General features: G+C 41.1%; 1 protein-coding gene across 1 annotated transcript in view; it reads left to right on the top strand.

The window, feature by feature from the left end:
• Positions 1 to 23666, top strand: part of LOC122935391 (titin homolog) — an 848771-nt gene extending 825105 nt beyond the window's left edge. The window contains exons 97-100 of the mRNA XM_044291163.1: positions 6833 to 6898; positions 11601 to 11666; positions 17562 to 17627; positions 22204 to 23666. Of these exons, the coding sequence (XP_044147098.1) occupies positions 6833 to 6898; positions 11601 to 11666; positions 17562 to 17627; positions 22204 to 22352 (347 nt within the window). The 3' untranslated portion in view covers positions 22353 to 23666. The remainder of the gene's footprint in view (positions 1 to 6832; positions 6899 to 11600; positions 11667 to 17561; positions 17628 to 22203) is intronic.
• Positions 23667 to 27368: the final 3702 nt, after the last annotated feature.

The raw sequence follows: 27368 nt of genomic DNA, 5'->3' as shown, positions 1-27368 counted from the left end.
ATTTAGACACAATGGCCTAAAAGGAATATGGACACATTTGGGCACAATGGCCTAAAAGGATTTCCACAATTAGTTTTTAATAAAAATGTTTCAAATGTCCTGCTTCTTGAGCCTGCATGTATGACAATAATTAGTAAGTAGTTTGATGCTGTTAATTAACAACCTTTAGTCCTTCCTGTCTTCCCCTGAACAATTATCTAGGCTGAATTATGGTCAAATTAAAGTTAATCAATTTTAATTTGAACATAAGTAAGCTTTGGTTGACTTTGATTTGTTCATAAACTAGCTAAACTAGCTTACAATATCCACAGTCATTTTCAATGAAAAAGAACAGTGGGGACACAATGGGGACAAATGATGGACAAAACCTGTAATGGCACCATATCACAATCACATGCCACTAATAAGCTACATATACTGAGTGTACCTAGTGTTTAATCAAATGGTAAGTGCCAGATAATACTATTAAACATCGACTTAACAGGAGAAAACATATGAGGTAGAAAAAACACTCAGTGAGAAAGTGGGAAGAGGCACTGGCCACTAGTAGTGTCCCACTGAATGAAGCCTTTTCAATACTCAATGTAGATGATTTAACCCTTTCATGACTGAATGTCAAGGTAAATTTTTGTGATTTTGTGCACGTGGTAGCTTTTTTATTTGCTTGACTACCACAATAATTTTTGTGATTTAATTTATTTGACAGTTAGTACTTTTTATTAGAATAGTGTTTTTGGATTTTTTTTTTCCTTTTTCTGTGTTTAATTTGGAGAAAAACCACTAATTATTATAAATAGTATTTTTTTTTATTATAGCTTTTTATTTCATAAATATTAAAACTGACACAAAAATGAATTATTGAAATGGATTCCCTATTTCGTGATGATCATTTTCATATACAGTATAACACATATATTTTTGAGTGAACAGGGCAATGGTTTTTTATTAGGGACTGCATTTTTTATTTTTATTTTTTACTTATATAAAAAAAAGAATTTGGCACATAATATGTGCTGCAGAAGTTTATTAAAAGACCTGCTCCTGCTAAGTTAAAGTGCTGACTGACCATTTATATACGTGCAGATAGGACATGATGGGGCATGTGCAGATAGGACATATATAGTCAGTGGGCATTGTAGTACGTTTCCACTGATCACTACACAAACCTGCAGCGTCTCCCCAACCTGTACAAATTAACTTATGCCCCCAATTTATAAAATATCAATTACTTGTTTTAATGTTTCTTATTCTAATTAAATCCATGTGATGAAACAGTTTAAAATTAATTTCCTGCTGGATGTGCTTCTAACTGTGCTGAAAAAGCAAACTTAGCACAATAATGGCAAATCTTCTCCCTCTCCACAGTTTTCCTCCCCTTCCCTTTCCAAAGCCCCAATAGCCATTGGCTGCTCAAGTCAGCTGGTGGCCTGTGCAGGATGGGAAATTAGAGGGTCCACCGTGGACATGCCATATACAGTACCTCACTCCCTAACCATCCATCACCCTCTGTGTCCAGCAATAGCCACCACTAGAGTTGAGCGGACACCTGGATGTTCAGGTTCGATGGGTTCAGCCGAACTTCAGAAAAAAGTTCGAGTTCTGGGCCCGAACTTGACCCCGAGCCTCATTGAAGTCAAAGGAGACCCGAACTTTCGAGCATTAAAATGTCTGTAAAAATTTAATGGAATGGGCCAGAGGGCTGCAAATGGCATCAAAATGTGGTTAAGAGCATGGCAAGTGCTCTGCAAACAAATGTGGATAGGGAAATTAATTTAAATAACATAAAATATGTAAAAAAAAAATAATAATAATCTTGATCTAGGAGGACGAGTTCCATATGGAGTAGGAGGTTGAGAAGGCGGTGGATGTGGCGGTGTAGGTGGATCCAGTGGTGGAGGAGGAGGTAGCCTACTCTGCTTTTTGCTTTTAAATTTATTTTTATTTTTTTAAATCAGGGTACACCCCAAAACATTGGGAAATATAACCTGGGATAACTGCCTCTAGTCATGCTAAACACACGTTCAGACAATACACTGGCTGCAGGGCAGGCCAGCACCTCCAAGGGGTAAAGGGCAAGCTCAGGCCATGTGCCCAATTTGGAGACCCAATTTGGAATCAGGGTTCCATGCCGGAGAGGGAGTGTGAAAAAGAGAGACCACATCCAAGGAAGGATTATTTTTTTTCAAATTTAAAATTATAGAGCGGAATTATAGGACAAATTATTAAAGTGTAAAAGTGGGACAATTTTTTAAAGTTTAAGCATTGAATGAAAGGATGTGGCGCGCATTAATTAATTAAGAATTTATAAAATGTTATTCCCTGCCAACTATGCAGAGCAGGGGTTATTATCCGGCAAAATGTGGAAAATATCACCTGACAATGTAATTGACAATTTTTATTTATTTATGTTCCTGTTACCTATGTAGAGGTGCCCCAGTGACATCCACCATCCATTTCAATATCTTCTCAACTTCCATGTTCTTTTCTGAGCCTACCATGTTGGTCACGGTTATCGGCGAATCAGGGTTCCAAGCCGGAGAGGGAGCGTGATAAAAAGAGACCAAATTTAAGGGAGATAAATGTATTTTAAAAAATTGGGATCGAGCGGAAATGTGGGAACAGCTATTGAGGCGCAAATGTGGGACAAATTACAGAAGCCCAAATGTGGGCCAAAAGAGTAAAGCGGAAATGTGGGAAAAGCTGTTAAAGTGAATCAGGGTTCCAAGCCGGAGAGGGAGCGTGATAAAAAGAGACCAAATTTAAGTGAGATAAATTTATTTTAAAAAATTGGGATCAAGCGGAAATGTGGGAACAGCTATTGAGGCGTAAATGTGGGACAAATTACAGAAGCCCAAAAGTGCGGCCAAAAGAGTAAAGTGGAAATGTGGGAAAAGCTGTGAAAGTGAATTTCGCTGGAAAATGTAACTGACAATTTATTTTATTTTTTAACCTGTCTACTAGGTATAGCAGTGGTAATTCACACCCAAAAATTGGTGAATTTCACCTGAAAATGTAACTGACAAAGTAGTGAAATGACATAAAATAAAATATGTACAAATAAAAAAAGAAATTTTGATATATGAGGTAGAGTTCCATATGGAGTAGGAGTTTGAGGAGGTGGTGGACGTAGCAGTGTAGGTGGAAGCGGTGGTGGAGGAGGACGAGGTAGCCAACACAGGTTTTTGGTTTTAATTTTATTTTTTAAAATTAGGGTACACTCCAAAAGAGTGTGAAATATCCAAAATACAAGAATAAGCAATTGCGCTGCAGTATAACAATGGCTGGTTTGTGCCGGTATGCATGTCTATTCTGCACAAGGTATGGACAAGGCCTGTGGGATCCATGCCTGGTTCATTTTAATGAATGTGAGATTGTCCACATTGGCTGTGGACAGGCGTGCTAAACACACGTTCAGAAAATACACTGACTGCAGGGCAGGCCAGCACCTCCAAGGCGTAAAGGGCAGACCCGTCATTCAGTACGTGTAGGAGTGTGCACACATACTGCTCCACCATGTTGGTGAAGTGCTGCCTCCTGCTAAGACGTTCCATATCAGCTGGTGGTGCTGGTTGTTGTGGCGTGCATACAAAGCTTTTCCACATTTTGACCATGCTAACCCTGCCTTCTGAGGTGCTGGCGGTGACCCAGCTGCGTTGGCAACCTCTTCCTCGTCCTATGCCTTCGCCTTGTGCTTCCACTGTGCCACCGCTGTCAGGTGGGAATGCCACCAGCAGCGTGTCTACCAGCATGCGCTTGTACTCGCGCATCTTACAATCACGCTCCAGTGAGGAAATTAAGGACGGTACGTTGTCCTTGTAACGGGGATCCAATAGCGTGGCCACCCAGTAATCAGCACAAGTTAGAATGTGGGCAACACAGTGGTCATTGCGGAGACACTGCAGCATGTATTCGCTCATGTGTGCCAGGATGCCAGAGGCAGCAAAAAGCTGTCCTCTGTGGTGATGGTCATGAGCTGGTCTGGGTGCCACTCTTCTGTGAACATGGTTCCTCCTCCTACATCTACTCCCCCTCATCCTCCACCTCTTCATCCTCCAGAACTGTGCCCTGGCTGGACAATTGTGTACCTGGCGTTTGTGGGTACAGGAACCTACCCTCGGAGCCACTTGGGAATGACTGGCCGAAAACCCTACAAAATGATCCCTCTTCCTTCTCCTCCTCCTCTGCCACATCCTCTTCCATCATCGCCAGCAGCATATTTTCAAGGAGGCATAGAAGTGGGATAGTTACACTGAGAACGGCGTTATCGGCACTGGCCATGTTGGTGGAGTACTCGAAACAGCGCAACAAGGAACACAGGTCTCTCATGGAGGCCCAGTAATTGGTTGTGAAGTGGTGCTGTTTCGCCAAGCGACTCACCCGTGTGTGCTGCAGCTGAAACTCCACTATCACCTGCTGCTGCTCGCACAGTCTGGACAGCATGTGCAAAGTGGACACATCGCATATGAGGCGGTGAGCGGGAAGGCCGAAGTTACACTGCAAGGCTGACAGGCGAGCAGCAGCAGGGTGAGAACGCAGAAAGTGTGCACAGACGGCCCACACTTTATGCAGCAGCTCTGACATACCGGGGTAATTTTAAAGGAATCTCTGCAACACCAAATTCAGCACATGCGCCAGGCAAGGGATGTGCGTCAAAACGGCTAGTCCAAGAGCTGCTACGAGATTTTGCCCATTATCGCACACTACCAGGCCTGGCTTGAGGCTTACTGGCACCAACCACTTATCGGTCTGTTGTTCAAGGCCCGTCCACAGCTCCTGCGCGGTGTGGGGTTTGTCCCCCAAACAGATACGTTTTAAAACTATCTGCTGTCGTTTACCCCTGGCTGTGCTGAAGTTGGTGGTGAAGGTGTTACGCTGACCGGATGAGGATCTGGTAGAGGATGAGGAAGCAGAGTAGGAGGAGGAAGCAACAGGAGGCAAACTGAAGCGCTCTGCAATCCACGGTGGTCGAAGGACATGCTCCAAACTACTATCCGCCTCAGGCCCAGCCGCCACTGCATTTACCCAGTGTGCTGTTATGGAGATATAACGTCCCTGACCGTGCTTACTGGTCCACATATCCGTAGTGAGGTGCACCATGCCACAGATAGCATTGCGCAGTGCACACCTGATTTTTCCCCCTACTTGGTTGTGCAGGGGACAAATATAACCCAAATATATAAAGGGTGTATCTCACAATGACATTTGCAGCAAAGGATGCAAACAAATTGTTTTGGGGTGTTTGTTTATTGACTGAATTTGACAGCAGTATATAACCCTGGCATTTAAAATGTCTTGATGCTGCAAGGCCTGAAAAATTGTGTATTTTGCACAAAAAAAGGTGTTTTATTAATAAAAGAATCAAACCCCTGTATATACAGGGTGTATCTCACATGCCCTGACCCACACTAGGCCGCAATTAAAGATTTGTGCACAAAATGGCTGTATTTCAAATAACTGAATAGAAAACTGTATATAAAGGGTGTATCTCACACGCCCTGACCCACACTAGGCCGCTATTAAAGAATTGTGCCCAAAATGGCTTTATTTCAAATAAGTGAATAGAACCACACTATGTAAAGGCTTTATCTCACAATAACATATGCAAAAAAAAATGTGCCCTGCACCCACACAACAGATTCACGTTTTGAACAAAGATTCTCTCCTATTCTCTCCCTGAAATCACCAGCAGCATCCTCTCCCTACACTAAGCACAGCAGAGTGACCTGCAGCGCTACGTGACTCCAGCTTATATAGAGGCTGGGTCCCATGCTACATTGGCCAATCACAGCCATGCCATTAGTAGGCATGGCTGTGATGGCTTCTAAGGACACAGAGTTAAACGCTTGTTGATTGGCTGCTCTGTTACAACAGATTTCAAAGCAAAACATTAAAAAAATTATAATTTTGTAAGCAAAAAGGAAAAAAAATGTGTGTATGTTTGTATATTTCACATACACAAAGACCACTATACTCTTGCTTAAAAAACTAATAAATATATTTTTTTTTTTATGAATGAAAAAAGGTGGGGTAAAACACATCCATGTATGTGTATGTAGTCTGCTATACTATTGCTAAAACTAGTAACTATAGCTATAACTTAAGAGGCTCACAATTTATTTAACAGACAGCAGGGGGCACCCTTACATCAAGAAGAGGGTTACCTTGCTGGCCTTTTCATCCTGCTACAATGATGCCACAAAGGGAGACCACTTTGGCTGATCTTTGGTATACTTACTATGACCGCAGCTTTCTAATCACAGTGTGGCCACAATAATCTGCAGCAAGATGTGAAGTGCTGGGAGATCACAATGTAACCTGATGCCTATTTATGTCAGGTTACAGTTAAGAGCCTACCGCCACAACCTATAGAGTTGTGTGTCATAGGCAAAAGGTTAAAGAAGGGGGCAAAAGAAGGGTTTAAAATAAGAAAATAATTATTCATCAGCACATTTTTCTCACCACGGTCATTATGATGCTGCTCCTGGCTCAACATACAGGAAATGGCTGGAGAATCCTTGCAGCCAATAGACTGAGTGAACATTTGCAGCCATTTCCTATATGCCAGCGTGGGAAAAGGAGACTAGTTGTGACCATAGTAGCATTGGTTTAGCAAAAGATGGGGATTGGTCATAGGAAAAATGGTTCTGTTTCATCTTTGACCTATTCTATGCTCTTCCATCCTATTCCAAAAGATTGTTCAACCCTCCTCTCTGGAAAAAAACACTTTAAGTATATAATAAACTCAATTCAATTAAATTGTCCATAGTCTTTACAATGTAGTTAATATACTAATAGCTGATACTAGATTTATGACTACAATATGTTCTTGCAGATTTTCTTCAGTACATAGAAAATCTCTTCTATGATGGGCTCAATAATATTATTCAGATTGGAAAAGGTAAGGTAATTTTAAAATTAAGCTCACCACTTTCCATTCACAAGTGGACGGTATTATCAGAGATTGACATCTATTTCTGTATGCATACTTGTACAGTGTGCTATCAAGCATTGATAAGGATCATCCATACACTGAAGTCTTACAGAATCTTTACCCACAAGACTGTACATGAATCCTCTCAGCTCCTGTTGCTTTATCTCATACTGCATATATAGTATCTATGACAGTATGTTCAGTGTGACAGGTTCCCTTTAATATATAGCCTATTCTATTGGTCCATATTACTCCAATGTTTATTCATTACATTTAGAATGAGGACTGTTAAACACATGCAAAGGCTGCCAAAAATTTGGTTTCAAGAAAAACAGATGCATTCGATCTTAATACCATAGTCCTAAAATATATTTACAAATCTTTATATAAATCTAGAAAAGGATTGGTGTTGCATCTATCTATCTATCTATCTATCTATCTATCTATCATCTACAGACGTGGACAAAATTGTTGGTACCCTTTGGTCAATGAAAGAAAAAGTCACAATGGTCACAGAAATAACTTTAATCTGACAAAAGTAATAATAAATTAAAATTCTATAAATGTTAACCAATGAAAGTCAGACATTGTTTTTCAACCATGCTTCAACAGAATTATGTAAAAAAATAAACTCATGAAACAGGCATGGACAAAAATGATGGTACCCCTAACTTAATATTTTGTTGCGCAACCTTTTGAGGCAATCACTGCAATCAAACGCTTCCTGTAACTGTCAATGAGACATCTGCACCTCTCAGCAGGTATTTTGGCCCACTCCTCATGAGCAAACTGCTCCAGTTGTGTCCGGTTTGAAGGGTGCCTTTTCCAGACTGCATGTTTCAGCTCCTTCCAAAGATGCTCAATAGGATTGAGGTCAGGGCTCATAGAAGGCCACTTTAGAATAGTCCAATTTTTTCCTCTTAGCCATTCTTGGGTGTTTTTAGCGGTGTGTTTTGGGTCATTGTCCTGTTGCAAGACCCATGACCTGCGACTGAGACCAAGCTTTCTGACACTGGCTAGTACATTTCTCTCTAGAATTCCTTGATAGTCTTGAGATTTCATTGTACCCTGCACAGATTCAAGACACCCTGTGCCAGACGCAGCAAAGCAGCCCCAGAACATAACAGAGCCTCCTCCATGTTTCACAGTAGGGACAGTGTTCTTTTCTTGATATGCTTCATTTTTTCGTCTGTGAACATACAGCTGATGTGCCTTGGCAAAAACTTCGATTTTTGTCTCATCTGTCCACAGGACATTCTCCCAGAAGCTTTGTGGCTTGTCAACATGTAGTTTGGCATATTCCAGTCTTGCTTTTTTATGATTCGTTTTCAACAATGGTGTCCTCCTTGGTCGTCTCCCATGTAGTCCACTTTGGCTCAAACAACGACGGATGGTGCGATCTGACACTGATGTTCCTTGAGCATGAAGTTCACCTTGAATCTCTTTAGAAGTCTTTCTAGGCTCTTTTGTTACCATTCGGATTATCCGTCTCTTAGATTTGTCATCAATTTTCCTCCTGCGGCCACGTCCAGGGAGGTTGGCTACAGTCCCATGGATCTTAAACTTATGAATAATATGTGCAACTGTACTCACAGGAACATCTAGTTGCTTGGAGATGGTCTTATAGCCTTTACCTTTAACATGCTTGTCTATAATTTTCTTTCTGATCTCTTGAGACAGCTCTTTCCTTTGCTTCCTCTGGTCCATGTCGAGTGTGGTACACACCATATCACCAAACAACACAGTGATTACCTGGAGCCATATATATAGGCCCAATGGCTGATTACAAGGTTGTAGACACCTGTGATGCTAATTAGTGGACACACCTTGAATTAACATGTCCCTTTGGTCACATTATGTTCTGTGTTTTCTAGGGGTACCATCATTTTTGTCCATGCCTGTTTCATGAGTTTATTTTTTTACATAATTCTGTTGAAGCATGGTTGAAAAACAATGTCTGACTTTCATTGGTTAACATTTATAGAATTTTAATTTATTATTACTTTTGTCAGATTAAAGTTATTTCTGTGACCATTGTGACTTTTTCTTTCATTGACCAAAGGGTACCAACAATTTTGTCCACGTCTGTATCTGTCTCTGTCTATCCTTCTCAGTATATAGTTACATTTATAGCAATTTACTGTACTATGTACTAAATATCTCTAACAGTCATTCATTGTCATTAACCCCTTCCCGACCGCAATCTGTATATATACGTGATGGCTGCACATACCCCGTGCAGCTACCACGTATATAAACGTTCTGGCAGCTCTTTAATTCAAGCGCTGCAAAGCGCTTGGATTAAAGCTTCTGCCCCTGCCCTGCTGCGGTCACAGACAGCATACAGTGCAGTAATGCCGGCAAAGGACCAATCAGAGTGGTCCCTTGCCGGCAATCGATCCGATTGGTTAGTCTGTGCAGACTAACCAATCAGATCGCGGCAGTGAAAAAATGCCGGTTTCATGCTCTGATCTGCGCTCTGTAGATCAGAGCATGAAATCAGGTAGGGTCCTCGTAATACACCCCCCCATCTGTGCCCCTGCCTACAGCTCATCTCCTAGCTGCCCTGATGCAGTCCGCCCCCTCCCCACCCCATACAGTCATTTTAGCCGCCCCTCCTGCCCGAGACTCCCTCAATATTGGCCGTACCCCCAACCCCTCCCCTTTCCAGTGCTGCCCTCGATCCCTCTGCTGTGTGCCATGGCGGTGGCTCCATTACTGAGCCGCCGCCATCAGCAGATAGTGGCAGCTCTATGCTGACACTCTCCTGTAACCCCATAGATGCCGCGGGGTTGCAGCGCAGTGATTGCAGCACCCGATGGTTGCCGTGGCAACCATACGCTTTGCAAAAGCGTCCAGTTGCCATGGCAAAGGCGTCCAGTGCTGCCACCTACAGGACATCTGGAAGTATTATACTTTGGAATGCAAGAGCATTGCAAAGTATAGTACAACTATCAGTCCCACTGGATCTTCAAGATTCAAGAGGGAACTGATAAAAAAAGTGAAAATAATAAAAGTAAAAATAAATAAATAAATAAAAATGTAAATTAAAAAATGAAATTGCCTTTTCCTATTTAAAAATGAAAAAATTAAATAAAATACACATATTAGGTGTCACCGTGTCCGTAACGACCGTCTCTATAAATATATCACATGATAGACCCCGTCCGATAAACACCATAAAAATAAAATAAAATAAAACTGTGCCAAAAAAGCTATTTTTGTCACCTTACATCACAAAAGTGCAACAGCAAGCAATCAAAAAGGCTTATGACCCCCAAAATAGTACCAATCAAACCGTCACCTCGTCCTGCAAAAAATGATACCCTATTTAAGACAATTGCCCAAAAAATTAAAAAGCTATGGCTCTCAGACTATAGAGACACTAAAACATCATTTTTTTGGGCTTCAGAAATGCTATTATTGTGTAAAACTTAAATAAATAAGAAAAAGTATACATATTAGGTATTGCCACGTCCGTAACAATCTTCTCTATAAAACTATCACATGACCTAACTCCTCAGATGAACGCTGTAAAAAAAAAAAAATGAAAACTGTTCCAAAACAGCCAATTTTTGGGTCACCTTGCCCCATAAAGTGTAATAATGAATGATCAAAAAATCCTATGTACCCAAAAATGGTACCAATAAAGACCTCAACTCTTTTTGCAAAAAACAAGCCCCTGCACAAGACGATCGGCAGAAAACCAAAAAACATATGGCCTTCAGAAAACCAATCCAGCACAATCTGCCTTCCAAAAACCGTAAGGCATTCCTTTCCTTCTGCGCCCTGCCGTGTGCCTGTACAGTAGTTTACGACCACATGTGGGGTGTTTATGTAAACCGTGGAATCAGGGTAATAAATATAGAGTTTTGTTTGGCTGTTAACTCTCAATGTGTTAAAAAATTATAAAATGGAAAATCTGCCCAAAAAGGGAAATTTAGAAATGCCATCTCCATTTTCCTTTAATTCTTGTGGAACGCCTAAAGGGTTAACAAAGTTTGTAAAATCAGTTTTGAGTAACTTGAGGGGTGTAGTTTCTACAATGGGGTCATTTATGGTGGTTTCCACTATGTAAGCCCCACAAAGTGACTTCAGACCTGAACTGGTCCTTAAAAAGTGCGTTTTGGAAATTTTCTTAAAAATTGTAAGAATTGCTTCTAAATTTCTAAGCCTTCTAACATCCTAAAAAAATAAAAATGACATTTCCAAAACGATGCCAACATAAAGTAGACATATGGAGAATGTTAAGTAATAAATATTTTATTAGGTATCACTTTCTGTTTTAGAAGCAGAGAAATTGAAATTTGGAAAATTGAGAATTTTTCAAAATTTTTGGTAAATTTGGGATTTTTTCATAAATAAAGGTGAAATATATTGTCTCAAATATATGACTATCATGAAGTACAATGTGTCACGAGAAAACAATCTCAGAATGGTGTGGATAAGCTATTACCACATAAAGTGACGCATGTCAGATTTGTAAATTTTAACCTGGACACTGGGGCATCAATGACCCTTGGTCATGAAAGGGTTAAAAACCAACACTTGTAGTAATTTGTGTGTATTTGACCTTCAGACCACTTCCGATCCATGATTTTGGAAAACACGTTTTCTATTTGCTCTCTGTTTATTATCTACTTATTATATATTTTCTTATATCCATCAGATATTCTTCACTTCTTTCAAAGCATCTTCTACGGTGGAGTTGACAAAGCTTCTGACTTCATAGAAGGTAAAATGCGTTTCATTATTTCATAGAATATGTTGGGTTGGTGTGTATTTAGCATGGATATGTTCACCTTTGCAACCTCAAATAAACATGAATCTGTATTGCAAATAACCTTGATTTTGTGCAAACAGCTCCTAAGCAGAACTTTTTTTTTCATGTTAAAGTCTACAGGTTAGGCTACTTTCACACTAGCGTTCGATCGGATCGGTTCTGAACGGATCCGATCATAATAATGCAGACGGAGGCTCCGTTCAGAACGGATCCGTCTGCATTATTTTAGCATATAACAGCTAAGTGTGAAAATAGCCTCGTACGGATCCGTCCAGACTTTCAATGTAAAGTCAATGGGGGACGGATCCGCCTGAAGATTGAGCCATATTGTGGCATCTTCAAACGGATCCGTCCCCATTGACTTACATTGTAAGTCTGGACGGATCCGCACGCCTCCGCACGGCCAGGCAGACACCCGAACGCTGCAAGCAGCGTTCAGCTGTCCGCCTGTCCGCGCGGAGGCGAGCGGAGCGGAGGCTGAACGCCGCCAGACTGATGCAGTCTGAGCGCATCCGCTCCATTCAGACTGCATCAGGGCTGGACGGCTGCGTTCGGGTCCGCTCGTGAGCCCCTTCAAACGGAGCTCACGAGCGGACCGACGAACGCTAGTGTGAAAGTAGCCTTAGTCAGATCCTACAGTTTTGTGTTACTCTCTTCCACATTCATCCCTTCCTAGAGTCTGTAGGCTAGTAAAAAGAGTGTAAAGTATTACATTATGTTCAATGAAATTAATGTTCTGTTAATGTGACGCACGTATTTATGAGCAAGCAAATCTATTTGCAATAATCACAAAAAGTTTTTTGCATGTATATGTTAGACTGGATTCACACCAGCGCTATTGATTTCCATCGTTCTCCATTACAGGAGTACAAAAATCTAAATCATAGAAGTGTCAAATCAGATACATACTTGACAGTAGTGATGCACGAACATTGGACGGCGGCATTTGCGATCATATGTTCGCAAACCACACGTTCGAGGCGGGCCCCATTGACTTTAATGGCAGGTGAACCTGAAAAACATTCAAATCATATTTGCAGCCACAAAATACTTACTAGAAGTGCACAAACATGGTATACATCATGGAGAGTGACATACCAGAGGGGGATCATTGGCAAAAATTCCCACAAAAATTTTTTTATTTTAATCAGGGGCCATTTTAATGTGTCCTAAAGGGAAACTCTAAAAAATGTGCCCTGCTGGAGCCTAGAAAAGTTTTGTTTTAGGCCACGGGAGTACAGGCCCCAAAAATTAGGCATTCACCTGACAGAAAAGAACTTGTGATAATGTGGCTGGAGGTACATTAGGAGATCACTGGATAAAAATTTGACTGTGGGCCACTGGAGTACAGGCCCCAAAAGTTAGGCATTCACCTGACAGAAAAGAACTTGTAATGATGTGGCTGGAGGTACATTTAGTGGTCACTAGATAAAAAAAAATTACTGTAGCCCAGAACAGGCCCCAAAAATTAGGCATTCACCTGACAGAAAAGTACTTGTGATCATGTGGCTGGAGGTACATTAGGTGGTCACTGGCTAAAAAATTTACTGTAGGCTAGTACAGGCCACCAAAAAAGTATGCATTAACCAGATAGAAAATAACTTGTGATAATGTGGCTGGAAGTACATTAGGCGATCAAATGTTCGCGAAACGCAAGTTCGCACCAGGCCTCATTAATTTTAATGGGCGGCGAACCTGAAAACGTTCAGCTCACATTTGCAGCCACCAAATACTTAGTAGAAGTGCACAAAATGTTCCCACAACATGGACAGTGACATACTAGAGGGGGATCAATGACAAAAATTCCAACAAAAAATATGTGTCTTAATCAGGGGACATTTTTATGCATCTTAAAGGGAAATTCTCTGAAATGTGCCCTGTCGGAGCCTAGAATTTTTTTTATTTTAGGCCATGGGAGTAGGGGCCTTAAAAATTAGGCATTCACCTGACAGAAAAGAACTTGTGATTATGTGGCTCGAAGTACATTATGCGGTTAATGGATAAAAATGTTACTGTAGGCCACTGGACTACAGGCCCCAAACATTAGGCAATCACCGGACAGAAAGGATCAATTGACTGTGTGGCCAGAGATATATTACACGGTCAATGGATATCATTTTTACTGCAGGCCAGTAAAAATACAGGTCAAATACATATGTTTAAAAGAACTAAAAATATAAAATTGGATTAAAAACATGGCTAACAAAATCCCCCCTCATTAAAAAATCCCCCATGATAATAGTTGAAATTCGATAACATGTGGTCGTCACTGGTGTTGAATTCCTCCGAGGCCCCACAATTATTCATTCAAGTATGTGGCTGGAGGTAGATTACACGGTCATTGGATATAAATTTTACAGCAGGCCACTAGGCCAGTGAAATACAGGCCCCAAAAATTATACATTCAGTGTACAGAAAAGAACAAGTAAGTATGTGACTGGAGGTAGATTACACGGTCATTGGATATCAATTTTAAGGCAGCCCAGTGGACTACAGGCCCCAAAACTTATGCAATCAGCATACAGAAAAGAACAAGTAAGTACGTGGCTGGAGGTAGATTACACGGTCATTGGATATCAATTTTCCAGCAGGCCAGTGTACTACAGGCCCCCAAAATTATGCATTCACTGTTCAGAAAAGATCAAGTGATTATGTGGCTGGAGGTCTAATAGATGGACAATGGATATCAATTTTACTAAAGGGCAGTACAAATACAGGTCAAATACATATGTCTAAAAGAACTAAAAATATAAAATTGGATTAAAAAACGTGGCTAACGAAATCCCCTTCTTTAAAAAAATAATAATAATGATAATAGTTGAAACACGTGGTCGTTACAGGTGTTGAATTCCTCCGAGGCCCAAAACATTAGGCATTCACCGGAGAGAGAAAGCCTTTTATGACGCTGTATGTACCTAAGACAGGGACCATTATTTGTTCTGGGTGGTTGCGGATATTTGTGTGCTGTCATGAGGAAATTCAATTAAACGTGGTTGTCACATGTGTTGAATTCCTCCAAGATCAATGCCTCATTCATTTTTAGAAATGTGAGGTAGTTCACACTGTCGTGAGCAAGGCGAGTAAGCTTATCGGTCACGATCCAACCTGCTGCGCTGAACGTCCTTTCAGACAGGGCACTAGATGAGGAGCAAGCTAAGGGTTTCTTGGCAAATTGTGGCAGCTCTGGCCACAGGTCAAGCCTGCACACCCAGTAGTCCAGGGGTTCCTTGCTTATCAGAGCGTCCACATCGGCCGTTAACCCGATGTAGTTAGACACCTGTCGGTCTAGGCGTTCCCTGAAGCTGGATCTGGAGGGCGGCTGCCGATGGGTTGGCTGCAAAAATGATCTCATATCCGAAGTAACCAACAAATCTTCAAACTGCTCTCTTCTTGCATGTGCTGTTGGATTGGTACCCTCAACTGTTTCTCTAGTGGAAATTCCTCTGCCAGCGCCCACAAAAGCAGAATGCAGCATTTCTCGAAGCAAGGCTTGGAAGTGCTGCATTCTGACAGCCCTCTGTGATGCTGGTAACATGTCCGCCATTTTTTGTTATTACCGGATGTCTAAGTACATTGCCACCCAGTACTGGTTCTTACCCTTTATGCTTTTTATACGGGGGTCCCTCTTCAAACACTGGAGCATGAAGGCCCCCATTTACACTAAACTGGAAGTGGTAGAGTGGCCTGGCTCCTGCTCAGCATCCAGGATACTTTCATCCTCGGTCTCCTACCCCCAGCCACGAACAACACCATGGATCCCAGAAAAGTTTAAAGCATGCTCTTCTTGCTCCTCCTCCGCCCCGGCACCATCCTCCTCTGACTCCTCTTCAGACTCCTGTCTACTTGTCTCAGATGGAGTAGCCCCACCTGGGAATTCATTCAGCATTGCGACTCCGAAGAGGAGACGAAGGATGGAGTAGGAGGAGGAGAAGAAGAGGCAGGCCTGCATGCAATACATCGCGATAACACCAAATCCACATGGGTGCCATGGGTTGCATGCTTGATGGCTGTCAGAAGGTTCACCCAGTGGGCAGTAAAAGTTATGTACCTTCCTGCCTGTGCTTGCTAGACCACATGTCTGTGGTCAGATGTATCTTGGCACCAACACTGTGTGCCAGATATATATTCACTTGCCGCTGAACATGGCCATATAGCTTGGAATGCCCTTCTGGAAGAAATATTTCATTCCAGGGACCTTCCTTTGTAGTGTACTAATGGCCACAAATTTTCTAAAGGCCTTCGAGTCCACCAGTTTATATGGCAGTAGTTGGCAGGCTAGCAGTTCCGACAAGCCAGTGGTCAGCCTTTGGGCAAGAGGGTTATCTGGCGTCATCATCTTTTTAGGCTCGAACATTTGGGCCACAGAATCCTGCCTTTTGCCAGGTGAACACGACGACGGCACTGTGGAAGGTGGAATGGAGGACAAATGGGAGGAGAGAGGAGAAGGAGAGAAGGCAGGAAGTGGAGCTCCTGTAGTGTGGCTTTATGGGTTCTGACGGTGTTGCTCCCACTGGGCTCGGTGATGGGAGGCCAGGTGCCTTCTTAAGGCCTCATGCACACAACAGTTTTTTTTAAGGTCCGCAAAAACGGGGTCGGTAGGTCCGTGATCCGTGTCCGTTTTTTCTTCCGTGGGTCTTCCTTGATTTTTGGAGGATCCACGGACATGACGAAAAAATTGTTTTGGTGTCCGCCTGGCCGTGCGGACCCAAACGGATCCGTCCTGACTTACAATGCAAGTCAATGGGGATGGATCCGTTTGACGTTGACACAATATGGTGCAGTTGCAAACGGATCCGTCCCCCATTGACTTTCAATGTAAAGTCAGGAGTCCCTATTATACCATCGGATCTGAGTTTTCTCCAATCTGATGGTATATTTTAACTTTACCTCCAGTGTGGTGCAGCTCCTCAGTCTTCCAGCGCACCGTTTAGTATGCCGGGGCCGGAATGAAGTAATATTCCGGCATCACAGAGGGCGCACAAGAGAGGAGTGGGGAGCTGCTAGAACAGCCTCCCTTGCCGCCCGCCTCCTCTCCTCCGGTAATTTACTGGCAGAGCAGGCACCTGCCATCAGGGTAAGCAGATGCCTGCTCTGCCATATTTAAGAAGGACCTTCACCCTCCTGGCCCCCCTGTAACGGCGCTGGGGGCGGCTCACCAGGGCGCCCTTAGCAGGCCGGCGCCCTAGGCGAACTCCTAGTTCGCCTATATGGTTGCGCTGGCCCTGCTTGTGGTTCTCCAGGATGGCTTAAAGCTGGCTTTTTAGCCTTCCAAGGGTACAAGAACATACTGTTTAATATCTCTGTGATCGCACTGGTCCACGGAGGTTGAATCTGGCCTTAGCCAGTGCAGAATATGCCTACGACTAGAGATATGAAAAATGACTATGTTTGAGTACCTCAAAGGTTCAATAGGTTGCTTTCTCAGCTCTCTCTATTTTGCGATGAGCCTCGACAGGGGTGCTTTTGAAGCTCCCATCCTTATTTTTATGATGGGGAAGTGTCATTTTCATTTACTAGGACACAGCTCCAAGCAAGCGAATATTTCTCTTTTAAAGCAGAATAAAGGGGACCTCTAGGCCTGTGAGTGTGTGTGTATTTAAAAAGGGGACTCATTACAATGACTCATTTTTTCCCTTAAATTTGCTAGATGGTGACAAGTTCCCTTTCCAAATGTTATATCATAGGTGGATCCCTATGTGTCTGTGTCTGACCCAGCATGAAACGCAACAATATTTTTGCCACTGTATGGCAGCAATTGAATCTAAAACAATAATAGGGCTTACTGTAATATAATATACTGTATAATATAGAGTTTTTAAACAACTAACAACACATTTTGTCTTTCAGGAATATCTCAATATTTCCAAAGTCTCTTCTATGATGGACTTGACAGATTTACTACATTTACAGAAGGTAAAGTTTTTTTTAGTTTTTCTTGAAATGCAAAACGTGTTCTTTGATGGACTTAATGGACTTAAACAATTAGGAGAGGGTAACTTTATTTATTATTTTGATTTAGATGGATTACTATAATTTTCACAGTACAGTACCTTCTCTAACCTACCAGCTACCATAGCAATGTTCACCACCATTGACAATCATCTTGTGTCTCATGTTTAGCTTTAGAATTACATTGTGTTGATCACTGCTAAAATGTAACCTCACAACTCTGTCTAGCTGAAAATGATTTTATTTAAATAATTTTTAATTCAGTTTGTATTTATGTATTTATTTATTTCCTCTGTATCCTGTTTCAAGATTACTTTTTTACATTCGCCCACACAAAGTAATTCATAGAGCAATGTGACAGAGATCCTGTCAATTTATAGCTTCTGCTTGACTTTGTATTATAGCACTAGATAGACATGGGAATAGTCTTTTCGGGTTCTGCCACCAATGCACTTGTCACAAAACAGGAACACTTTTATTTGATCTGTCACAGTAATACCAAGACTATGCTCAGCTGTCTTTTCTACTTGTCTTCTTGACATCCACATGTCTTGAAGATAATTTCCCACAGTAGTAATATTGTATACCGTGACTTTTTACTAAGAATAAAGATAAATAAATCTGCCAACAGTTCACCTCTGCAATTTGGAGGAGAAAACTTAAGTGAAAGATAAAAGATTGCTAAAATTTTTCTCAACAGCAACCCTTAACCCCTTAACGTATAACGCCGTACATGTAAGGCGGGGGATGCATTGCCAGAATGCATTCCGCCGTAAATGCACGGCGGGATGATCGGGCGGGCACCGGAGCGGTGCGCACCCAATCACTGCAGGGGTCCGGCAGTCCCTGATAGCCGGGCCCCTGCTGTATCCGCCGGCATCGCTGTTTACAGCAATGCCGGCGAGTTAACCCCATCTATGCCGCGGTCCGCGCTGCCCGCGACATAGAAGTGGTTTGCGGCACGTGAGTGATCGCATCGAGTCACTGCACTACTGTGGCGGGGACCCGATGCTTGACAAGGCAGCCAGATGCCGTGCAGAGGCTGCCCAATGCCCTGCACGGCATCTGGACCTGCCTTCTACGTAAGCCGAGGAGATCCAGCCTCAGGCTGGGTCTCCTAGGCAACCTGTTAGTGTATGACTCAGTGTCATACACTAACAGGCAATGCATTACAATGCTCTCAGAATATGGAGACACTAAAGCATGATTTTTTTTTTGTTTCAAAAATATTATTGTGTAAAATTTACATAAATAAAAAAAAAGTATACATATTAGGTATCATCGTGTCTGTGATAACCTGCTCTATAAAAATATCACATGACTTAACTTTTCAAACGGTGTATGAAAAGCAATTTTTTGTCACCTTACATCACAAAAAGTGTAATAGCAAGCGATCAAAAAGTTATACGCACCCAAAAATAGTGCCAATCAAACCGTCATCTCATCCCGCAAAAATCATACCCTACCCAAGATAATCGTCCAAAAACTGAAAAAACTATGGCTCTCAGACTATGGAGATACTAAAACATGATTTTTTTTTGTTTCAAAAATGAAATCATTGTGTAAAACTTACATAAATAAATAAAAAGTATACATATTAGTTATCGCTGAGTCCGTAATAATCTGCTCTATAAAAATATTACATGACCTAATCCCTCAGGTGAATACTGTAAAAAATAAAAGGATAAAAACTGTATAAAAAAGCCATTTTTGTCACCATACATCACACAAAGTGTAATAGCAAGCGATTAAAAAGTCATACGCACCCCAAAATAGTGCCAATCAAACCGTCATCTCATCCCGAAAACAATGAGCCCCTACTCAAGACAGTCGCCCAAAAAATAAATAAAACTATCAGAAAGCTTTCAGACTGTGGAAACACTAAAGAATATATATATATATATATATATATATATATATATATATATTAATGCTTTGTTATGTAAAACTGAAGCAAAGTCATATTTGGTATTGTCGCGTCCGTGACAACCTGCTCTATAAAAATACCACATGATATAACCTGTCAGATGAATGTTGTAAATAACAAAAAATAAAAACTGTGCCAAAACAGCTATTTCTTGTTACCTTGCCTCACAAAAAGTCTAATATAGAGCAACCAAAAATCATATGTACCCTAAAACAGTACCAACAAAACTGCCACCCTATCCGGTAGTTTCTAAAATGGGGTCACTTTTTGAAGTTTCTACTCTAGGAGTGCATCAGGGGGGCTTCAAATGGGACATGGTCCAGCAAAATCTGCCTTCCAAAAACCGTATGGCATTCCTTTCCTTCTGCGCCCTGACGTTTGCCCGTACAGCAGTTTACGACCACATATGGGGTGTTTCTGTAAACTACAGAATCAGAGCCATAAATATATAGTTTGCAAATGGGGTCATTTTTGGGTGGTTTCTATTATGTAAGCCTCACAAAGTGACTTCAGACCTGAACTGGTCCTGAAAAAGTGGGTTTTAGAAATGTTCTGAAAAATTTCAAGATTTGCTTCTAAACTTCTAAGCCTTTTAGCGTCCCCAAAAAATAAAATGGCACTCACAAAATGATTCAAACATGAAGTATACATATGGGGAATGTAAATTAATAACTATTTTTGGTGGTATTACTATGTATTATAGAAGTAGTGAAATTGAAACTTGGAAATTTGCAACTTTTTTATTTATTTTTTGTAAATTTGGTATTTTTTTTATAAATAAAAATTAATTTTTGTTGACTCCATTTTACCAGTGTCATGAAGTACAATATGTGACGAAAAAACTATCTCAGAATGGCCTGGATAAGTAAAAGCCTTTAAAATTTATTCACGCATAATGTGACACTGGTCAGATTTGCAAAAAATGGCCTGGTCCTTAAAGTGAAAATGAGCCCCGCCCACGCTAGTTGATACTAGTCGTGACGTCACTGGCCGGCGGTAAACAGTGAGAAGGCCACGGCGCTGCTGGAGTGCCCCTGCTTTCTCAAACAGCTGATCGGCGGGGAGTCCCGGGTGTCGGACCCCTGCCGATCAGTTAAAACAAAGTGCAGACCCCCTTTAAGGGGATTATGTAAGGTGTGCACAGATTAAAACAAATTTGCTTTCTCATACTAACTAAGATACAAATTTAAACTTTTTAAGGAGCATCGCCACAGCTCAGGATGTTCCCTCTGTCAGCAGATTACTATGGCTGCACATCTTGTGTAGCCTTATTATTCTTGTGCATGCACTGCTACAGCGAGTTACTATGCGCTATGATATTTAAGTGAATTTAAATATCATAACGCTAGTTACTAGCACTATCATATTTAAATGAATCGGCGTCAAGGAATTTGCATGCACCTCTACTGTAAATTAATTTTAACGGCACACGCACAATCACTGATTCATTTAACTAGTCATATCATTTGGAGTAACAGCACATAAGTGAGATTATTATAGTCATATGAGATGTGCTTCCATGTTAATCTGCCAGCACATTGGTTACCATAATTGTCTGTAGAGGCAAGCTCCTTCACAGACTTAAAATTCGTTCAGGTGAAGGAATCGATTGGCTCATCCCTAAATGAGTGGTCTTCTAGACATATGAGAAACGTTTTGTAGGTGCTGTGTTTGCTAAAAACAGTGTTCAAGTAGATTTTGGTTATTAACAACATGCATAACAACAAGCATTTGATGTTCCTTTGGAGGTTTTAGTATGATATGACTATACTTCAGAAACAGTGGTGATGTTTAAATGATTTGATACCATTGATACCAGCATATATACCACAAAATGTCTCTATGGAAAATGCTGGCTGCCTGACTTAGTGGGGCCCTACCTATAAGATATTTAATGTCTGTAATGGGAAAACCTACTTTAGGAAATAGGACACAGATTAATCACAGTTTTCTTATTTAACATATTGTACAAAATATTACTTTTAGCTATGAATACATTCACAAGGTCACCTGACATGCACATTTATTATAAGACTACAGGCTGACAATAATATTATCAGAGTAATTGTACATCCTACTAATTTTATGTATGAGTATGGTTACTCAATTTGTTCTTGAAGGTGATTCAAGATGAAACTTCCCTCAAAGATGAATTCAATCTGAACATGTATTGTATATCAACAAGATAATTTAGGTGGGGTTCAATTCTGGGACTTGCACCTATATTGAGAATGATGCTTCAACAGCAGCTGCCAAGAATGAAGAGGTGGCCTTGTATGTGTGACTCTCTCCACTTACTTGGCCATTTTTGCAACAACCATAGAAGTAAACGGAAAGAGTTGCACATGTGCGGTCACATCTCCATTCATGCCAGCCACAAGATGGGTCTCCTACCTAGGAACTGCTTAGAAATGTGTGGCATATCTTATCAATATGTTGTATATGTCTAAATAGGAATCACCCTTTAAAAGAGAGATAGGTACAATATAAAACATGTAGTTGTGTTGAATATGTGTTTGCTTTCCTATAACAGAATTATTACTTGAGCCTAATGTATTGCTCCACAACTTAAAGTTCTTCTGTAGTAACAGACTTTGTTCTCTCTCCCTTCAGATCTTATAAACTACTTTCAGAGTCTTTATAACAACGCACTTCAAAATTATGGATTTCCTTTCCTCACTACTCCAGTCTACAGTCAGGAACAAGATTCAAGTCCTTCACAATCGGAAGAAGATACGAAGACAGGAGTACATGGACAATAAACAATAACATCTGATACTGTATTTACTAACAGAATATTTTTGAAAAAAAATATATTTGCAATGAGTGCTCAAGGAACAGGTCATAAGACAGAGAAGGATTTTACATCTGTAAGTGCCATGAGAATAAGAAAGGAGCACAACATATAAGGATGCGTCACGACAAGGACATTCAGTCCTTCATTATTTGACAATACCAGAAGCCTAGATTTGAAGCAATAACTGCAAACTGCAATGAAGCGTGCTTAGGTGCTTCTATATTTACCACTGTGTCTCCAACCAGCACAGGGAAAATCACTGCAGGTAGAGTCAATGGTACCAGCTTCCTTGTGTTATCAGCAATGGCAGTAAATGGTACTTCTCTAGGCGAACTGTATAGGGATTGACATAAAACACTTATGTAGACATGGTAAAGTCTTAACCACTAGAACACTATAAAATCAAAACATCATGCTGCCCAAACTGTAAGGGTTGTGTTGTGGTTAATTCTTACTTAATGGTGCTATGCTGTTGAACAGTATAAAGCCCATTCATGAAATGCTTTCAATTTGCTGTGTCTTAGAAACCACGGGCACATGTCTTAAAGGTCTCTTACACAGTATCTAAATTTCTTATGCCATGCAAACTATGTAAAAAGGTTGATGTTTCAGGTCTATATTTAGACCTCTGGAAAATATTATTTAACTATATCAACCTTGTACAGCGATTGTTTGCAGGCAAAAACAATTTGGTAAATTGACCATAAGAGACCATAATCATGCTGCTTTAAATATTTCAATGTCTTGAATGTATTTAGAAGTAGTTAGAATTTTTTTTTAATTCAAGTGTTGGCGAGATCAGTATATTGAGTTTATTTGTGAACATGCCATACTGTATATACAGTATAAACCTAGACAAAATTTTGCATGGTATGAAGAGTGTACGTGAGGTGGTGCACAATTAGATCAATGGCTTAAGGAGGACTTTAACCAATCACCACCTCCATTTTGCAGTTTTTGTGCAACCGTTTGGTGTTGAAGAGTATCAGTTTAACATTTGTGGTCATAGATGTTTTGCACATCAGTGATTAAATAAATATATATATATATATATATATATATATATATATATATTTCATTAAGTTTAAGTTTCCCAAAATATTTTGCCTTATTACTGTTTTCCTTGTGTAATCTACACTGGAAAATGATCAGCCGCGGCGCAATATGTCTATAAACGAATAAGCCGTGAACATAACGCACAGTTATAATGCCGTCTATGGTGTGTTAGTTTATGTTTAGAGGAACCATTAATAAATCAAAGGCTTGATGTGTAATCACACTTAATGTCTTAAATTGTAATGTGCTGTCATGGGAACACTTTGTGCACTGGTGCATGCATGTACTGTAGTCATGTATGCAATAGCTTTATAACCAGCTGGGCCGCTGTGAATAAAAGTGACTGAACATTCAGGGAATAAATCTGTTTTCTGACAGCTTCTCTTTTCCATAAATTCCCAGTGGAATAAAGTGGAATAACTCAGTGTTTCATTCCTGTCATGTAATTCCCATTATTATCACACAGTCAAATTAATACTGTGATTGTAAGTAACAGGTCACACCTTGTATGAACCAAGACATAGCATTCTCCATATACTGTAGCCCTGTATGCTGCACATGATAAACCCATAAGTAACTGCATAAGTATAAATTAATAATCTTTTAAAATTATGGAAGTTATGTGCGAAAAAGTGATGTCACCGGCCTCCAAAGAATACCTAGAATGCCTTGTTCCCCATGGACACACCCAATGTATAGGTCTGGTGCATTCCCTTTTTTGTTTTTATAACCTACTAAATTGCTTGTGCCAGTTATCCAATTGAGGAATATCGGTGACAAGCACAGAAAGGTCCCAGCTCTACTTGTCATACAGGCGACTTGAAATGATGCTCCACTCAGTCTAATAGTTATTATAAGCAGTAGGGGCAATTTCAATGTAACAGAAAGTTACTAGTGGTCACCTCTCCATCTCTTCCACTAGATTTTATTTTATAGGTCAGAAAATATGACAGATTTCCATAAAGACTACTATCAATCTCTCACACCTCCAAAGCAGTCACTTTTAGACCTTTATCGGCAAGTACTGATGTATGTTGCATAGAGTGGCATTGAGTGGTGGAGTTAAAGGACTCGTAATGCCAAAGACAACAAAAGGCTTGATATTCATTTTATAGCACAACACAAACATGAAAATCTAATACTTCATAGTACCAGTGCCCACAAATACAGAATGTCAAAGCAGCTTTAAAATGTAGGTATGTTGATACCAGTATCTAAGCAGAGGGAGGCAGGGGCCACCATCAAAACAGTACAAATACAACTGCTTCAGGGGGTCCAGGCAAATAATATGTCTAACCTTACCTAGAGCCTGCCACCAATACATAATAAGCTACATACTATACCTAACAACACAGTCTAATGCCTTATTGACACGTCTGTGAATGAATCTGTGATAAAATGGTCAGTGAAGGTGTCTGTATTTGGTCCATGTGTGTCATCCATGTTTCACAGACACTTTACAGCTGAAAATTAATTTTCATAGCATCTCCTCCTTATGGTCCTTAAAACACAGATGAAATACAGATGGCCCATAGACTATAATGAGCGTGATGGATCCATAAACACAGAGCATGCATCCGTGCTAAATCCACAGACCCACGGACCGTGCTAAAACACTGATGTTTGAATACATCAGTACGAATTAATGGGTACGTGTGCTGTCCGTAGAGAACACGTTCAGCACATGTCCGTGAATAACTGACGTTTGAATGAGGCATTAGAAGGTCATTTTCTGAAAAGTACTTTGTACTGCACATGGTTCATATGGAAGTAAAGGGTATGTAAACTACATTTCCAGGAAAAATAACAGATACATTACACAATTGCAGAGAACTAGCTTAGTTTCCAAGATTTTTATTTAAGTTAGGGCTCTTTCACACTTGCGTTGTCCGGATCCGGCGTGTACTCCATTTGCCGGAATTACACGCCGGATCCGGAAAAACGCAAGTGAACTGAAAGCATTTGAAGATGGATCCGTCTTCAAAATGCGTTCAGTGTTACTATGGCAGCCAGGACGCTATTAAAGTCCTGGTTGCCATAGTAGTAGTGGGGAGCGGGGGAGCGGTATACTTACCATCCATGCGGCTCCCGGGGCGCTCCAGAATGACGTCAGAGCGCCCCATGCGCATGGATGACGTGCCATGCGATCACGTGATCCATGTGCGTGGGGCGCCCTGACGTCACTTTGAAGCGCCCCGGGAGCCGCACGGACGGTAAGTATACTGTTCTCCCGCTCCCCACTACACTTTACCATGGCTGCTAGGACTTTAGGGTCCTGGCAGCCATGGTAACCATTCAGAAAAAGCTAAACGTCGGATCCGGCAATGCGCCGAAACAACGTTTAGCTTAAGGGCCGCTTCACACGAGCGGATGCCGTGCGTGGCATCCGCTCCGTGAAAGAGTGCCAAGACCCGCTGCAGACTGCAGAGGCACGGAGCGGTAACATGACTGTTAATGCTCCGTGCCTCTCTGTGATCTCTTTACTACGAAATCACAGTTGTCACTGTGATTTCGTAGTAAAGAGATCACAGAGAGGCACGGAGCATTAACAGTCATGTTACCGCTCCGTGCCTCTGCAGTCTGCAGCGGGTCTTGGCACTCTTTCACGGAGCGGATGCCACGCACGGCATCCGCTCGTGTGAAGCGGCCCTAAGGCCGGATCCGGATTAATGCCTTTCAATGGGCATTAATTCCAGATCCGACCTTGCGGCAAGTGTTCTGGATTTTTGTCCGGAGCAAAAAGCGCAGCATGCTGCGGTATTTCCTCCGGCCAAAAAACGTTCCGGTTCTGAACTGAAGACATCCTGATGCATCCTGAACGGATTTCACTCCATTCAGAATGCATTAGGATAAAACTGATCAGGATTCTTCCAGCATAGAGCCCTGATGACGGAACTCTATGCCGGAAGAAAAGAACGCAAGTGTGAAAAAGCCCTAAAACAGGTTGTCTAGCCTAGGAGCCAACAACACCTACGGTCCTAACGTGTGCCCCATAGAAAAAAAAAAAACGACTTATTGTTCCCTTGGGAAGTGGCTTGGTCCCTTGACCACTGCAGACATTTACAGGCCTCAGCAGTCACATCTATTTGACAATGAATTAATGCTGTGACTTATTAATCAAGCAGATATGACTGCTGAAGCCTGTGATTGGCCACAGCTGTCCCAGGACTGAGCAGCTTCCTGGTCCTGCAGGGGTTGGATGTGGCAGGGAACCGAGCACCAGCAAAAGCATGGCAGGGCTGTGGATTTTTTTTTATTTATTTTTTTTAATTTATGGGGCACACACCTGGGGCCAGAGCTTAGTCCCACCTTGTCATGGAAACAAAAGATAAGAAAACCTTTTTAAATCTGAGTTATAGTATTATTTGTTTCAATTTGCAAACCTTCATCTGTATTGTAGTTCAATTGACATTTGGATGCATTTTTTCTCCGACACCTTTTTGAATTGAATTTTTTTTGGGCATTACTAAGCCTTTATAATAACTATTTCATAGTGGGTTCTGGGTATGTTAAGCCTGAATTTGAAAAGTGTTCACATACGGTAAATGGTAAGTTATATGCAGTCTCAGTTGCTTACACACAACTCTTAAAAGGAGAAAACATCATGGCTGACATTTTTATTAATTATATTTAACTTACAAAATGTCAATGGCAAAACTTAGTGCAGCACTTGTAAAGTAATAATTAGACTCCAAATCAGTTACAGGTTACAATAAAATATGCTTATCTAGTAAGGGTTAAGGTAGTCTCATATATGAAATGAGGACATCATACACTGCTTCCAGCTTTTCGATTACAGCCATAGATATATAAAACATCTTATATACATCTATATCTTTCATCTATTGCATGTAACATTTTAATTCCCACCATCTCTCCAAGCTGATCTAGAGTCTTTAAATGGGGAGTGCACATTTGGGATTAA

Source organism: Bufo gargarizans, chromosome 4 (assembly GCF_014858855.1).
Source record: "Bufo gargarizans isolate SCDJY-AF-19 chromosome 4, ASM1485885v1, whole genome shotgun sequence".
Lineage (NCBI taxonomy): Eukaryota > Metazoa > Chordata > Amphibia > Anura > Bufonidae > Bufo > Bufo gargarizans.
This window is presented reverse-complemented; position numbering and strand designations above follow the sequence as displayed.